This window comes from Haliotis cracherodii, unplaced genomic scaffold (genome assembly GCF_022045235.1).
Source record: "Haliotis cracherodii isolate W230 unplaced genomic scaffold, xgHalCrac1.p SCAF_7, whole genome shotgun sequence".
Lineage (NCBI taxonomy): Eukaryota > Metazoa > Mollusca > Gastropoda > Lepetellida > Haliotidae > Haliotis > Haliotis cracherodii.
The window spans coordinates 11,657,278-11,674,504 of NW_027266330.1; the positions used below are offsets into that span (position 1 = coordinate 11,657,278).

The window sequence follows — 17,227 nt, forward strand, 5'->3', positions numbered from 1 at the left end:
AAACATTTTTGGCGTCCATGTTTTTGCGATTACACGCCCCTATCAAGGGATATGGTGTCACACTGGCATTGCAAATGCACCGATGGCCCTGTCTTTTAAAGATTACATACTGTATTCAATGTCAGGCCAAGTGTAGCTTTTGTGTTTCTCATCACCCACCGGTCCAAAAGTACCCCCCCCCAAAAAAAAAAAAAAATTAAACATGTTCTGATATCCACCATTCACCCGTTTGAATATATATTTTCCCACCCTGGAAACACACTATGATACAACAGAAGGTTAGTTATTTGATGTTTAATGCTGCACTAGGCAGTATTCCAGCTATATGATGATTGACTGCAAATATTTCAATCTGGACCAAAACATCCAGTGATTGATATTGTGAGCAACAATCCACCCCGAACAGGGTATGATGACATGCATCAGCCAAGTCACTGAGTCTGACCACCTGATCCATTTGGTTGCCTCTTACAACCAGCATAGGATGCTAGTGACCAATTCTAACCCATGGAAACCCATGAAGATCTAGGTTAGGAATGGTTTTCAGCAACCATAAGAGGTAACTATGCTTGTTGTAAGAGGCGACAAACAGGATCGGTTGGTCAGACTCGCTGACTTGGTTGAGGCATGTCATTGTATTCCCATTGTGTGGATTGATGCTCATTATGTCTAACACTGAATTGTCTGGTCCAGACTTGATTATTTACAGACTGCTGTCATATAGCTGAAATATCTCCGAGTGCAGTGTTAAACAACAAACAAACAAATAAATTCGAAAAACTCTGAACATATGTAAAACAGCTTCCACTTTGTTCAACACAGTAAAAGCCCCATTATTTCATTATAAACTTATAATAGTAAAACTGCAGACCGGCAGGTAATGTGTTATGTTACAGCTGAATTTAGTTTTTAAAATGGTGGGCATTGTTGGAGGCGGGCATGAAACACGTTGAAACTGTTATGATGATGATGATGATGGAATTCCTGCGATGAGAGCATGTGAGGATCAGTTTGACTATCTTCATCATGTAGGAGTCCTACAGTAGGACAGATGGGAGTTTCCATCAAGAAAATAAATTCTTTTCTCTTCTGCAGCATCGCTATAGCATACTGGAGTCCACATCTGTAAGGACAACAAGAGAATAGCATCACCCTGGGAACAAGTCGCTATCTGTGCATGACACAGGTTCTAAAATACATGATATATAGATGAGAGTGAAATGGTCGTCACTACACCGCCTCTGTATCGGAAGGCTGGAGGTGCAATTCATGGTGCATCATACCAAAAGATGTTTAAGTGAGTGAGTGAGAGAGATTTTACGCCGCTTTTAGCAATATTCCAGCAATATTCCAGCAATATCACAGCAAGGGAACACAACAAATGGGCTTCACACATTGTACCCATGTCGGGAATTGAAACCGGGTCTTCAGCGTGACGAGCGAACACTTCAACCACTAGGCTACCCAACCACCCCGAAAGATGTTAAAAGATAGTACTTGTTGTTACCCTGCCTGGTGCTTAGCATTAAGGGGATAAGACAAGGGGATGTCGGCTCGTGTCAGCATGTTGTCTCAATGTCGGGTATGCACATGTACGCACACACGCATATGTATATCACCATATGATATTATAAGTGCAACAATATTGAACGCGACATTCAAGCCCATTTCACGTCACCTCACTTTGTCACAACCCTAGCGTTACAAATCCAATGTTTATGGGGTCTCTAGACTCCGATAATAGAGGAGCTAATCGCAAGGACTCCCTTACTTTGGAACACTGACAACATGATAGGTTGGTGACAGCTTGGGTTTGTGGAGTAAAATATCTGATTTTAATCATGGTAATGACATTGCTGAGACATCTACGGGGATATCTGTATGAGGGGCAGAATGAAGGAAAATCTCCTATAAAAATTGTTAGGAATGAATGTAGTTTTATGCCAGTCAGCAATATTTCAGTAATATTTCAGTAATATTTCAGTTATATTTCAGCAATATTTCAGCTACATGTCAGCAATATTTCAGCTACATGTCAGTAATATTTCAGCTACATGTCAGTAATATTTCAACTACATGTCAGTAATATTTCAGCAATATTTCAGCTACATGTCAGTAATATTTCAGCAATATTTCAGCTACATGTCAGTAATATTTCAGCAATATTTCAGCTACATGTCAGTAATATTTCAGCTACATGTCAGTAATATTTCAGCAGTATTTCAGCTACATGTCAGTAATATTTCAGCCACATGTCAGTAATATTTCAGCTACATGTCAGTAATATTTCAGCAATATTTCAGCTACATGTCAGTAATATTTCAGCTACATGTCAGTAATATTTCAGCCACATGTCAGTAATATTTCAGCTACATGTCAGCAATATTTCAGCTACATGTCAGTAATATGTCAGCAATAAGTCAGTAACATCACATCGACCAGTAAATATGGACCAATATGATTGAAGGCTAGAACAACAATCCATGCCATCGGGTCGCCATGACACACAAACAGACAGAGCCTGACCCCCGGTAGATCGACAAGCATAGGCTAGTGGGGACAGATTCTACTCTGGAATCCAGAAAAGTTGCAGAAAATGTAATTTACCTCAGAATTGCAGAAAAATAATGGATATATTCTAATTTTCATAATTTTCAAACTTTTCGATAACATTGTAACATGTTGTAATACCCCAACATTTAAGTGAGTGAGTGAGTCAGTTGGGTTTAATGCCGCTTTTAACAGTATTTCAGTCCTACCGCGGTGTGTCCGCTTTATGTGGGAGGAAAGCCCGAAGTGATGCAGGTCTCAGACGTTTACCACTTCACTGAAATCCACAAGCACGGGTATGGTGCTGACAAACCTAGAAACATAATTGGGGCGAACCGGGATTTGAACCCACAATCATAGGTTTCTGGCGTGCCCTAGGGACGCATATCTGCACAGCGAATCCCAGCGCCATAGACGTCTGGGCCAACCGTGCCCCCCCCCCCCCCCCCCCCAAACATTTAACATGCAATTCAAACATACAAAATATAAATCCTTCAATAAAACAAAATTTAAAAATAAGGAAGCTTTGACATTCATACAATTTGGCCCTCACTCTATGAAGGTTCATACTCCAATGAACTCACACAAAGTGAAAGTCAATTCTTAATTTGAAACAGAGGGACCCCATCCTGCATCAACTGTAATGCATGAGAGATACGTGCCTGAGTCGAAGTCTAGTTTTTTAGATGCAGATCCATCACCTAAACCTTCAATGTCGACATCACTTTCAGGAGCATTGAGAGCACTCAGCGTCACATCTGTAATATAAATACAGATCACAATGTTTTGCCATACAATCAATCATGATCAATAGTGATGTCTGTGTGTGTGTGTTGCGTGATGTGTGGGTGTTGCCTGATGTGTGTGTGTGTGTGTTGCGTGATGTGTGTGTTGCCTGGTGTGTGGGTGTTGCCCAGGGGTCCGGAAAATTTAAAATCCCAATCGGACATTTACATTTATGCCACGCCCCCTTCAAACAGCGTGTTTTAGTACGACTTTTTACACACAAATTACAAGTTGTTACGTATTCATAATATGATGAATAATGAATTGTTTCAATTTAAATTGTTTAATTCACCGGACAATTAAAAACAAATAATATCATTTTAGATATATATGGAAAACATACGTTTGTTTCTGTTATAATAACGATCTGTCAACGTTGTGAACGGTCTAATTAATATTCATGAGTCTGCTCAAGTGTACGCGTTGTAACATTTGGATCGAGACTATTATCCCATATTTGGTTATCACGTGACCTCACGGGAAAAGTGTTTTTTTTTAAACTAAAGATTATTTAAAAACAAGACAGATAATATAATCATAAATCCTAAACTATCGTTGATAGCAGTAGTTATTTGAATACTTTTTCATCTGTACTTAATTATTGACCATAAAAAAATTTGATATCGATCGTCCGAGAAAGCAAAATGGCGGTCAATCAAAATTCAATATACGACTAGCTACTGAAAACAATAAAATATGCAAATCCTCGTTGTATGTCAACCTAGTGAAAGTCATTAGCCACGACTTACAAAATGATCATTCTGACTTTGAGGGTTTGGCAGATCCGCTCGACTGATCTGCATCGGCCGACTGGCTGTCGTCACGCTTTCGCTTCTTGACTGAGGTTACGTATCGTAGCATTGTGAGGATAATGAGGTACATCGATGATGCAAGGTATTTATGTACAGTTGTAAACACATTTTACTCAAATCAACAAGATGTTCTCAGTAATAAATCCTCGATTAATCAGTGTCAACTCAGTTTATTGCCTATTACAGTGATTGACCGATTGGACTATCATTCTAGGTACGATGTATTTACAGCAATCAAAACAAACAAAGCTTGTCAGTGTAGATAATCTTCATTGTGTTACAACTGCAGACAGAAATTGCTCAGTCCTAACTGTTGATCATGTCCGGTCAAAATTTAAGAATGTCCGGACAGAAAAATTTAAATGTCCGGTAAGCAATATTTTAGACCGGACATTTGAGATTCCCAATCGGACATGTCCGGCGCATATGACGGTTTCCGGACCCCTGGTGTTGCCTGATGTGTAAGTGTTGCCTAATGTGTGGGTGTTGCCTGATGTGTGTGTGTTGCCTGATGTGTGTGTGTGTGTGTGTTGCGTGATGTGTGGGTTTTGCCTGGTGTGTGGGTGTTGCCTGATGTGTGGGTGTTGCCTGAAGTGTGGGTGTTGCATGATGTGTGTGTGTTGCATGATGTGTGGTTGTTGTCAGTGTGTAGGTGTTTCCCAGATGTGTGGTTGTTGTCAGTGTGAGGGTGTATCCCAGTGTGTGGGTGTATCCCAGTTTTGTGGGTGTATCCCAGAGTGTGGGTGTTTCCCAGTTTTGTGGGTGTATCCCAGTGTGTGGGTGTATCCCAGTTTTGTGGGTGTATCCCAGTGTGTGGGTGTTTCCCAGTTTTGTGGGTGTATCCCAGTGTGTGGTTGTTGTCAGTGTGAGGGTGTATCCCAGTGTGTGGGTGTATCCCAGTTTTGTGGGTGTATCCCAGTGTGTGGGTGTTTCCCAGTTTTGTGGGTGTATCCCAGTGTGTGGGTGTATCCCAGTTTTGTGGGTGTATCCCAGTGTGTGGGTGTATCCCAGTTTTGTAGGTGTATCCCAGTGTGTGGGTGTATCCCAGTTTTGTGGGTGTATCCCAGTGTGTGGGTGTATCCCAGTTTGTGGGTGTATCCCAGTGTGTGGGTGTTTCCCAGTTTTGTGGGTGTATCCCAGTGAGTGGGTGTATCCCAGATGTGTGGGTGTTTACCAGTGTATGGGAGTTGCCTGATGTGTGGTTGTTGTCAGTGTGTGGGTGTTTCCCAGATGTTTGGGTGTTTCCCAGTGTGTGGGCGTGCCTGATGTGTTGGTTTTTCCCAGTTGTGTGGGTGTATCCCAGTGTAGGTGTGTATCCCAGTGTGTGGGTGTATCCCAGATGTGTGTGGGTATCCCACCCAGTGTATGTGTGTATCCCAGTGTGTGGGTGTATCCCAGATGTGTGTGGGTATCCCACCCAGTGTAGGTGTGTATCCCAGTGTGTGAGTGTATCCCAGATGTGTGTGGGTATCCCACCCAGTGTATGTGTGTTTCCCAGTGTGTGGGTGTATCCCAGTTTTATGGGTGTATACCAGTGTGTGGGTGTATCCCAGATGTGTGGGTGTTGCCTGATGTGTGGGAATATGATTGGAATACAACTGATACAATTGTACACATCCCCAACAGAGACACCCCCCCCCCCCCCTCCCCCAACCCCTGCTCTACCCATCAGAGCTTGTAGATTCTCCCCCTTACCTGATGTTTTCTGTTTCTTGGTCTGAGGTTCATGCGTCACGTGGTGCGTTACTATGTGCTTGACGACTGTCTTTGTCGGCGATGTCTCCACGGTGGGTTGTATGCCAGCATCCTCAAATGCTTTCCGTTTCAACTGATTTTTTATTTGAGAACTGAAACGGTAGAAAGAGTTTTATCCAGCAACAACTTCACATAATCCTTGGGACCGCGGGGTATTACCTGGACACAAGTATACAGCAAGGTGCTTTTCAAATGACAGGTATTGCAATATTCTTTCCGTGTACCAGTATATCATGGTATATTGGGTTAAGAGAATACATGACAAGTTCTGGTTTTATCTATAACATTTAACCATATCAGCCTGAAATCTACAAGAATTTCATTCACAAATGGTATTTCCCTTCGAAATTGATCACAAAAAAAAAATGAAGAGAGTTATTTCTCTCTCACCTTGTTATCCCCTGTATCCATGACTACAAAACAGAGACACCAGACCATGGTGACATCAGTGTCAATCACTGTCAAACACTAAAGCTCCCAATATATCGTAATACGTATCACAATACTGAAACCTTCATCGAAATACATTGTACTAGTTTGTAGAATAAATTAAAAAGGGAATCCAACTCAAGTCTAGAATGATTTGCCAAGTCTTGATTGCCTCAGCTCTAGTTCTGAAATTATACATCATTCTGGGCTCCATTTGGATTTATGTTTGTTTTGTTTGTGTGTTGTTTAACGCCGCACTCAGCACTATTCCAGCCATATGACGGCGGTCTGTAAATAATCGAGTCTGGACCACACAATCCAGTGATTGACATCATGAGCATCGATCCACGCAATTGGGATATGATGACATGCATCAACCAAGTCAGCGAGCCTGACTACCCGATCCCGTTAGTCGCCTCTTACCACAAGCATAGTCGCCTTTCACTGCAAGCATAGGTTACTGAAGACCTATTCTACCCCGGATCGCCACAGGTCAAAATACATAGTAATACAAATCTTTTGCCAATACACAGCCATCATAATCATACTGTATCTGGGCTACAGCTGATGGGTTCCTAGGCGACCTTGTGAAACCAGGGCACCATTTAGCCATATAAAACATGCACTAGTGCAACCTAATATTTATGTGAAAATGCACCAAGTGTACGTAAAAAATATTTCAAATTTGTGTCTGACTAACCCTTACCTGTCCCCACAAAACTGATCTTTGAATTGAACACACTCAATACTTCTAAAGTTTATTGAGCATACTCCCTATGTTACATGTGTGTTAGAACTAAACTCAAAGCTTTACTAGCCTGTTTGAAGATAAAATGCCCTTGTAATTGTAGCGGCCATAAAATTTCCGAGTCCCGTGATGGGATTCGAACCACGGACCTTCTGATCAGAGGTCGGACACCTTGTCCACATGACCAAAGAGGTTAACCCCGTCAGCAAGCTGACAAGGTGAGAATGTCATCTGTGGGATGACTCCACGCCCTGCTACATACTCCATCGTCAACAGAAGGCATGTCCCAGGCCGCATAGTAGGGTACTGAGGCTTATTTTGCTCAAATTAAATATATAAACGTGCTCAGCCCCACGTTGGGCGCCAATGTAGCGGCCATAAAATCCCTGATTCCGTGATCATATAAATAAATCATAGATCAAGTGTGATCAGCATGTGTCACATATCGTAAAGAGCGAGTGAGTGAGTGAGTTAGTATGGTTTTACACCGCTTTTAGCAATATTCCAGAAATATCACGGCAGGGGACACCAGAAATGGGCTTCACACATTGTACCCATGTCGGGAATCGAATCCGGGCCTTCGGCGTGACGAGTGAACACTTTAACCACTAGGCTACCCGACCATCCCACATATCGCTTATCCAGAACTTATCCAGCTGCTCAAATTAGCAATTATGGAAATACACGTACTGTAATTATGTCAGTGAATCAGTAAATTGAAAAACAACAAATGTTGTGTTACCATCACCCTGTCACTTGACCCACACTTAAAACCACACAAGAGTGATATCCTTATTTACAATAACACGAGGAGTGAGTGAATGAATACTGAGTGAGTGCTTTAACACCTCTTTCAGCAATATTTCAGCAATATCACGGTGGGGAACACCAGATATGGGCTTTACACATTAGGCCAGGCCTTTTTTATTTTTAGGATTACAGATTTTTCAGCCCAAAGTCCACTGTTTAAAAAGGGGGGAAAAAAAGCCAGATTCATTTTTTTAAATGCAGAATGCCTCTGGCATACTTTATGAACCTAGTCTGTGCTCAAAAGACAGCCATTTGTGATGATAAAGCCCCTTGTAACAATACAAATTCTACCACTTACAACACGGACAATTGTCAAGGGAGGGTATTCATGTTCGGCTACGAGATCAACAAAGAGCGATTAGTATCTCTTTACTAGTTTACAACGGTAAATTCATATGTTTATTTATTAAAAGCTGATGAAAATAAAATAACTGACTACGCGACTCTCAGCAGGAAAAAAAATGGAAGTCTGATTTCATTATTTTTACATTTTCTAAAAAATTAGAGTCGGCGGGTCCGTAATCCGAAAAATATAAAACGCCTGAACTTATACCCATGTTGGAATTGAAGCAGAGTGAGGAGTGAAAGCTACGAGGCTACCCCATCACCCCTTAACATAAGAACATGGAAGACACACGGTCTGTGCACCAATCACAGCATATCATGCACTACCTTCAATCAATCAGTTAAAAAGATTTTTCCCTGACAACTGTCGCAAATTTGGTGTCGAATACCGGCCTCTGGGCAGGTCTTGAGAAATCAGAACAGTGTTGTTATTCTAGTAGGTTTTGAAATTGTTCACACATATTTGTACACAGGCAACTGTTATTTAGTTGGGTAATACTGATTGTCTGGATTACTGAACAGACTAAACACAATTTGACAAGTCCACATACATGACATAGTTGCAATGTTTTAAACCATTGTTCCTTGGGAGTGTTCCGCAGCTTTGGAGCGTCAAAGTAATTCATCCTATGTTGCCATGTATGCGTCATCAAAACAATTAATAAAATGTATACTTACATAGTTCTATTCTTTATAACTTCACTAATTTTGTTGAGATCATCTCCAAACTTTTTAACAGCCGATCTGAGCATTTCAATTTCATTGTCTGTCCATTTTCCACTGTTAAAAACAAAATGTTAGTCGTTAGTAAAGTGCAATTCAACAAAAAGATCAGGGAGTGTATTTCTGGCATCTGATATTAATAGTATCTAAACAGTTATCAAGTTATACAACATTAGGCGTGACTGTTGGGGCTATTTTCACTATTGCGATAGCATTGCAATAGTACCCAAAACCACTGCAATAGTATTGCGATAGTATGAAACAAAGTTTAAGGATTGATAATTATATTAATCAGTGAAATAGAAATGAACACAATACTGTCGACAATGTCAAAGTCAGCCATTTTCACGCCTGTTGCAACTCAAACCAAGGGGAAGTAACTCTAATCATTGTCCTAATCCTTGCTAATCCACACGACAGGTTTAAAATTACCTGACACATAATTTATGTTTTATTTATAACAAATTGCAACTATTGAAACTATCAACCATGTCAACTGTTATGCACACTATTGAAAATACTATCGGTGTTTTTAAATTCCTATCGATCTAATGATCGTTCAATATATCTTTACATTCCTATACGACATATTTGTTTTATCATTGTCTATTGCCTACAGAGTAAATTCTAGTGGGGTAACGATACAGCTGTATAGTATTGTATCCCGACTCAAGGCCCATTATACAACACATGAATTGACAACCCTGTATTGCTATACATATAATAATACATTAAACGTTACATTGGCGTAAAAACGTGAATAACAAAAGAAACTCTTCAACATCCAGCTGATGCAGGTTCTCTAGTATTTCCTTGTTTGTTTTAAATAGCCAAACATTGACACTGCCCTATAGCCTGTATGTTTTTTGCCCTATAATATCCTATCGCTAAACAAAGATCTGAGGACATGCCGTTAAGGGTCACGTCAGAATGACCTTTCATCCAACCAATCAGAACATCGCTTACCAGATCATGAAAGTGATCGGAATGTGTTTTCTAATCATGCAACCACGAAATATTTAACACGGGGTATTCTGAACGACAGTTACGGGTTTAATGATTATATCCATACAATCTAGGCCATCTATAAGCCATTCCAGAATGTTCTTCTTGTCAGTTTTAATTTTTTTTAATCGAGAATACGTCAAAATATGTTTCGAAGCGTAGTCGCCAGTTTGAAACTAGTGTCGTAAAGCTTGAGAAAGCTGCCTTCTGATTGGCTAATGTAGATTTGTCAGTCATTTCATTGGTCGGTCAAAATTTGTGAAAGGTCGTTCTGACATGACCCGTAATGTCCTCAAATCTTTGTTTAGGGGTAGCGAAAACTAAGGTCTCATTTTAATGAAATTGACTTTGATCTCTGAAATTTAAAACAAATGATTCAGGGTTCACCTTCAACATTATTCAAAAAGAAAGAATATCCATTTTTCAAAATCAAAGTACTGTATCAGGATACATATCATTTCAAAACCTCATCATATCGTTTCACATCTTTGTAATTTTCATCCTGTGTTTATAATAATGATAATGATTAACATCAATAGCTTTCTCCAATACGTGAATAACCATAATAAATATAATATTGAGTATATTTCATAGTTGGAGTGACCATAATTCATGATCATGGACTGATGTTTATTCAGTTACCATGGTTACACAGCAGCTATCAAATGATAAAAAGAAGTTTTTCAAAAATCTAGACTGAGGTAGGCATGTTAGGAGATAAACATACTGTGTTTTCAATGTAGAGCTAATTAGCATGAAGATTTAACATACATGGAACCGTACATGTTAAATGTTAAATATAGCACAGTTAAAGCTACAGGTAACCTAGCTCTACTTTGAAAACACAGTATGTGTTTCCATTCTACCATGACTAAATAAAACGCAAACATATGTAAGCCAAGATATTGAGCGAGGCGCCATGGGTTGAGTCCAATGTTTTCAGCAGGTGGTGAGGTGAAATGTGCTTGTACTAGTCCGGACTGATGCCGATTTATAGTGCTAGCTCACTGAGATACCATGCCACAGTTTAACATGAATACCCCACTCAGACACAGTATACTGACTCCGAGCTGACTCAGTCCTTGTTTGAGCTAGCCCCTTAATGCCGAGCGCCAGACAGGGTAACAACAAGTACCATCTTTTAACGTCTTTTGGTATGACGCGGCTGGGGATCAAACCCTGTACCTTCCCCTCCTCGGGCGGATGCTCTACCATTAGACCACGGAGGTGGTCGCGTTTTCAGCAGGTCATTAAAGGTGCTGTATATGCTCAAACTTAGTTGACTTTTTTATCATTATCATGATTATACTTTACTCACATATAAAACAGGCACCGAAAGTGTGAAGCAGAGAATAAGCCAACATGAGTAAGTGAGTGAGTGAGTGAGTGAGTACGGTTTCACGCCGCTTTTAGCAATATTCCAGCAATTTCACGGCAGGGGACACCAGAAATGGAAAGCCAACATGAAGTGGGCACTCCTGAAGAATATGAAGCAAGCCTTGCATGGTTTAATTCTACACTGCACACCACTAATATGACATCACATCCCTCATTATGACACAGTTAATGATGTCACGGTTGGCTATAGAAAAGTGACAGATTTCAAGCACTCTGCAGTGCCAGAAACATGAATACATCCCCTTATTTGATTTCTGTGGTGTTTTCTGTTTGTTGTTTAACGCCGCACTCAGCAATATTCCAGCTATATGACGGCGGTCTGTAAATAATCGAGTCTGGACAAGACAATCCAATGATTGATATCATGTGCATCGATCCACGCAATTGGGATACAATGACATGCATCAACCAAGTCAGCGAGCCTGACCACCGGAGTGTTTTTTGTCCAGAATGTATTGCCACATGTAGTTTGAATATACCGTATTCGATTTTATAAGCGCCCCGCTCTAATAAGCGCCCAAGGCTAATATATTGGCTACTGAACAATCCCAATAAGCACCCCTTCCGATTGATATTTTGTACACAAGACTATTTATTCGTGAATAATACGTTTGTTATATGCACCTTTAATTATGGGCAATTAAATTCTGGAAAAATAATATCTGTCATATATAAACATTTCAGGCTGTCAGCATAAACCACGAAATTTACGATCTTTCAACTCTGTTGTTTTTCACCAAAATAATATTCTAATAAGAGCCTCCTGATAATAACCATGATGATGGTGAAAGAAGAACGTTTCTATAAATATTACCTTGTGCAGTCAATACAGATGTTTAAATAAGAGGTGGTTATTGTCATTTGACACCTCTGATTGACCAACCAGAATCAAGTTACTTCCAAGTTCATGGTAAAATGTAGGAATAATAAGCTGTGTTCAAAATTCAGCCTGAAAGTAGTGGAGTCCTTGTTACCATGGTAATAACCCTTATGTTAGATGTTGAAATTAAGGGGATTCCAAGCTTCAAATACACCCGTGTAAACACTGACTGCCCAATCAAAACTAAAGGGTGTCAGAGCCAATCAGATATCATCTTTCTGAAATGATTTGGCTTCACTCCACTCCTAAAATGGTCATCATGGTCCATCAGGTTTGTCTTGTTTTCATAATGTTCATGTAGAGATGTTGTTGTTTTTTGTTTGTTTGTTGTTTAACGCCGCACTCAGCAATATTCCAGTTATATGAGAGCGGTCTGTAAATAATCGAGTCTGGACCAGACAATCCAGTGATTGACATCATGAGCATCGATCCGCGCAACTGGGATCGATGACATGTATCAACCAAGTCAGCATGCCTGACCACCCAATCCCGTGAGTCACCTTTTACAACAAGCATAGTCGCCTTTTACGGCAAGCATGAAAACTGAAGACCTTTTCTGCCCCGGAATCTTCACGGGTCTCATGTAGAGATGTATCAAATCTGTTTAATAGATGATTTTTCGCTAAAACAAAAAATGTTCTTGGTTCTCAGGCACCACTGCATCATCATTACAAAGTCCACCGCACGTTACGTGTCTGTGTAATGCTGGTTTTATGGTGTCAGCCCACTGAGATTCCATGAACAATGATGAAGCCGTTTCCATGGATACCCCACTCAGATGCATCATAGTGACCCCAAGTACCACCTCTTAATGACTTAAGGTATGATACGGCTGGGGATCAAACTACAGACATTCCGCTCTCCGGGCAGATGCTCTATCCACTAGACCACAGAGGCAGTCTTCTTTCGTTCTTCAAAACGTTATCTGAATATTTGCAAGTCTTCTAGAACTGGGGACTCCGGCAACCTATGCTTGTCATAAAAGTAGTCTAAAATGGACTGGTTCAAGGCTTGGTTTAACTTTAACTTGTTAAATGATCATGATGATAGCTTAGCTAATATTTAACATGCTTAATAATAATCATAGGTTGTAATACCGTATAACGCTGTGTATAAGGCGAGTTTTTCATACCTAGAAATAGGGATCTTTCAGGGGTGGTCGTCTTATACACAGGGTTGAAGTTTTGTTGTTTTTTCCCCAACGCAAAGACATTACTATGAGCACGTAACACCACTGGAAATACCATGTCAACAAATCCGTACTGAAGTACGCAAACTAATCATGTAATTACAGTGTCTGGTTATAAAAAGAGTTCATTTACATATCTGGACTGATGTTTGTAATCTGTTTAATTAATTTTTATTCAAAACTTCATTCAATACTGTTTATACTCATTTCGGCGAAATCGTATGTGAAGTGATCGAAGATCGCACAACTCACCGAAGGCTTGTACAGAGGGGTCGCCTTATACGTGGGGTCGCTTTATAGACGGTGATATGGGGTAAGTATATTTGTAGTACTTACCTTCATGTTCTCACTGTGTCTATACACTTACACAGTATATCAATATATCGATTATTAATCATGTTAATGACTTGCTTATCTTTTAGCATACTTAGGGGGATTCAGAACACTTTGTTTTCAGTTTTCTCAATTCTCAAAATCAAAATGCCCTAGATCTAATCATGTTCACTAATCATGCTAATCACTATTTCGAAACATTGTACCAAAAAAAAGATACTATTGTGTATACCATGTTAAGAAACAAGTACAATAACTTAGGTATGTAGGTGCTAAACTTTTGTTAGTTTAAACTTATTTTATTCAGATTGAAATGGATACGGAACAAGTTATCCAACTCAGGACTCCCTCTCCATGGTATTTACAAAAGCTTGTACAGTAAATCATATACAGGGAAAACTTTTGTCCACCACTAAATGTTGTTAGTTGAAACAAGGCAGGTGTCTTCTAGCCTGACTCTACCTTCCACATACCTTGTAGGGCTTTGCTCTGTTGTTGGGTGGAGTTGCATTGTCAACTCTCCCAACTTACTGAAAGCCGATCCAGCCGCTGTAAATATTTCCCCAACCTGTAACATCATTTGAGAAAAGTTAGTGAGTGAGTCAGATTTTATGCCTCATTTAGCAATATTCCAGCATGGTCATGGAGAGCTTGTTTGTTGTTTAACGCTATATGACGGTGGCTTGTAAATAATCAAGATTGGACCAGACAATCCAATGATGGACATCATGAGCACCAATCTATGCCTTTGAGGTAAAATGACACACATTCAACCAAGTCACCGAGTCTGACCAACCGACCCTGTCGCCTCTTGCCTATTCTCACCGGCATCCCCACACAGGGGTCATGTCTGGGAAAAAAGAAATGGGCTTCAAACATTTTACCAATGTGAGGAATCAGACCCATGACTTAGCTGTGTCAGTGATGAGTTAAAGCCTTAAAGGGACAGTATGTTGACAGTTCTGTGTTTTTAAATCATGCATGACATAATTTCTGAGTGTGACGTCACATGCCTGATTCAATTCTTAACCAAAACAAGAGAGATCCTCACAGTGAAGCCGACAAGACAAGCAGCGTGCAAAGTAAACTGGCTTCAGTAATGTTTTTATTTTAGAGACATTGAAGTGAAAGATTGTGTGCTTTTCTTACGGATGAGTTACAAAATACTAACTGCCAGCTTGATTAGATTAGAAGCCAGTGTTTATCTAGATTACAATATGAATATGCCTTGATCATATGAAGCCAATCACTCTCCTACCTGTAACATGTGAACTAATATTCTCTGTGCATATGTTACAGGACCAGCTGAAAGCCATGCGTATGACGTCACAGGTTTTGTACGCAGGAGGAGACAGCCATTAAAAACAGGGCTCGTGCCTCTTGCAAAGCCATCCAGTGTTTGTTATGTACTCAAGAAGACATGAAACACTACCCAGAATTCCTTACAGCTAGCACTGTACCTCTGTCACATCATCACATCTTCCACAGTCCATTCACATTTATCATGTTTCAACACATTTAGATCAATATAACTTTCATCAATCTGGTTCCATTTGAATATTTATCCTCCACATGCTGTCATCAAAGCCCTAGAGAGAGCAGGAGATACAGTCACTTTTTGTCTTGCACCTCACTGTCGCAGGTGTCTACATCATTATGCAAAACAATATGTAAACTGCACAGAAAGGCTTGCATTAGGCCCGTCTGTTCTTATTTCAGAATAAGTGCATTTGTTTACAAACAAGAGAAAAGTTTGGTCACATGATAAGCCTACACCTGAGGTGTGGTCACTGGAGCAGAACAGTCTGTCATGGCACAAGGCGAGCATAGATCGGTGGTTATCGAATATTGTCTACAAACAAAGCTTCAGAACGGTCAACGCCCTGTTCCTTCAAACACTAGGTTAAGGTCAGATGTGTTCCAAACCCGTTCTCACCATCACCCCCCTCCAAAATTGCACAAGTGGCACAATATTGTGAGGCGTATGACATCGCTTCATTCAAGCGTTTCAAGATAAACAAACGCTTCAAACAAAAGAGTTTTCAGCATCCTATTTCAACACATCGATTAGCATTTTCACAAGATCTATATCAGTTCGATGCCTATGATTATTACCTTGCTTGCAGAACTCATAATGTGATCATCAATTCACTAACAACATACTAAAAGAGCAACAATTTATACAGAAAATTTCATTGTTTGGGTTGCATCTCCCGCGACTAATAATAGCGGAAGCGGAAACGCGTTGTTACTCTCGAAACAGTTTCTTGACGTTTAATAAAAAGTTCACCTAAACAAAAACGTCATAAGATTGAAAATCAAGATTTAATTCCAATCTCATTAAAATAATAGTTTGCTTCTCGCTTCCGCTAAACCAACTAAAACGGTGGCGAAACAATGATATAATTGTTAAGGGATTGACTTAATTCTATTTAAATAGCAATTTTTAATAAAGTTATGTCAGTTCTCGTTTTCAATGTAGCATTTAGAAGTTGGTAAAATGACCAAGGGATTCTTTATTATAATGACTGCGACGTTTCGGTGAATATACTAATACTTCCACAAAAATATCATAATGATTTAACAGACTCAAAACCATTAATCAAAGGTAATCTACATGCTTTTTCATGGAAAGACAAACCATATGTACTATAAATAGGTGTTCGTATCTTTTAAATTCTAGGCACAACACATCTCCTGAAAATTACTAATAAAGACGTTTCATCTTGTTCACACCTTTGAAAGTAACAATATATTTGATCTATTCAGAACCTAAACGTCTCTCTAATCATTTATACAAATAGTGACTGTGAACTCTTAAATTATCTAATTAATGGAGATAGAGGATATCAAAGTTTCAACTCGATCCAGCACTTTGATATTGTCTTTAATTTCAAATTTCACAAATTCAATATAACATAATTCCATAAATTCAGTGAATATCCACACAATGATTGAATGATATATCACACACTCCAAGAATAAGTCGTAATATAACGAACAGCACAGATGCAGGATAAATGCAGGATAATAACTTGTACCGTGGCTCGGACAGTAGCTCGGACAGCTTTGACAGTAGCTCGGACAGCTTTGACAGTAGCTCGGACAGTAGCTCGGACAGCTCTGACAGTAGCTCGGACAGCTTTGACAGTAGCTCGGACAGCTTTGACAATAGCTCGGACAGCTTTGACAGTAGCTCGGACAGTAGCTCGGACAGCTTTGACAGTAGCTCGGACAGTAGCTCGGACAGGTTGAAAGACCGTATGTCCTCTATTCCCTTAACACAATCTTCTTACACTCTCTTAGAAACATGTCTTACTTCTTTCGTATCTTAAAACTCTCTGCCTTTCTCACACTCATTCGTCCAACTGTATGTCTGAAGTTCTTGTGGGATGCTTATCGCGGTTGATCAGGTCACGACTCCACACAAAACAATTAACTTTTAAGTCTTAGCTGCAACATTA

General features: G+C 39.8%; 1 protein-coding gene across 2 annotated transcripts; it reads right to left on the reverse strand.

Moving 5' to 3' along the window:
• Positions 1-1,048: 1,048 nt before the first annotated feature.
• Positions 1,049-15,993, reverse strand: LOC139447304 (BPTF-associated chromatin complex component 1-like). Of its 2 annotated transcripts, XM_071228603.1 has the most exons (6): positions 15,879-15,993; positions 14,237-14,331; positions 8,914-9,015; positions 5,844-5,995; positions 3,213-3,308; positions 1,049-1,123 (listed from the first exon to the last, which is right to left on the reverse strand). In XM_071228603.1, the coding sequence occupies exons 1-6, from the start codon at positions 15,894-15,896 to the stop codon at positions 1,101-1,103; spliced, it is 486 nt and encodes a 161-aa protein (XP_071084704.1). In that variant the 5' UTR covers positions 15,897-15,993; the 3' UTR covers positions 1,049-1,100. The 2 variants fall into 2 exon arrangements, with proteins under 2 accessions (XP_071084704.1, XP_071084705.1); XM_071228604.1 differs by lacking the exon at positions 8,914-9,015.
• Between the last annotated feature and the right edge of the window lie 1,234 nt (positions 15,994-17,227).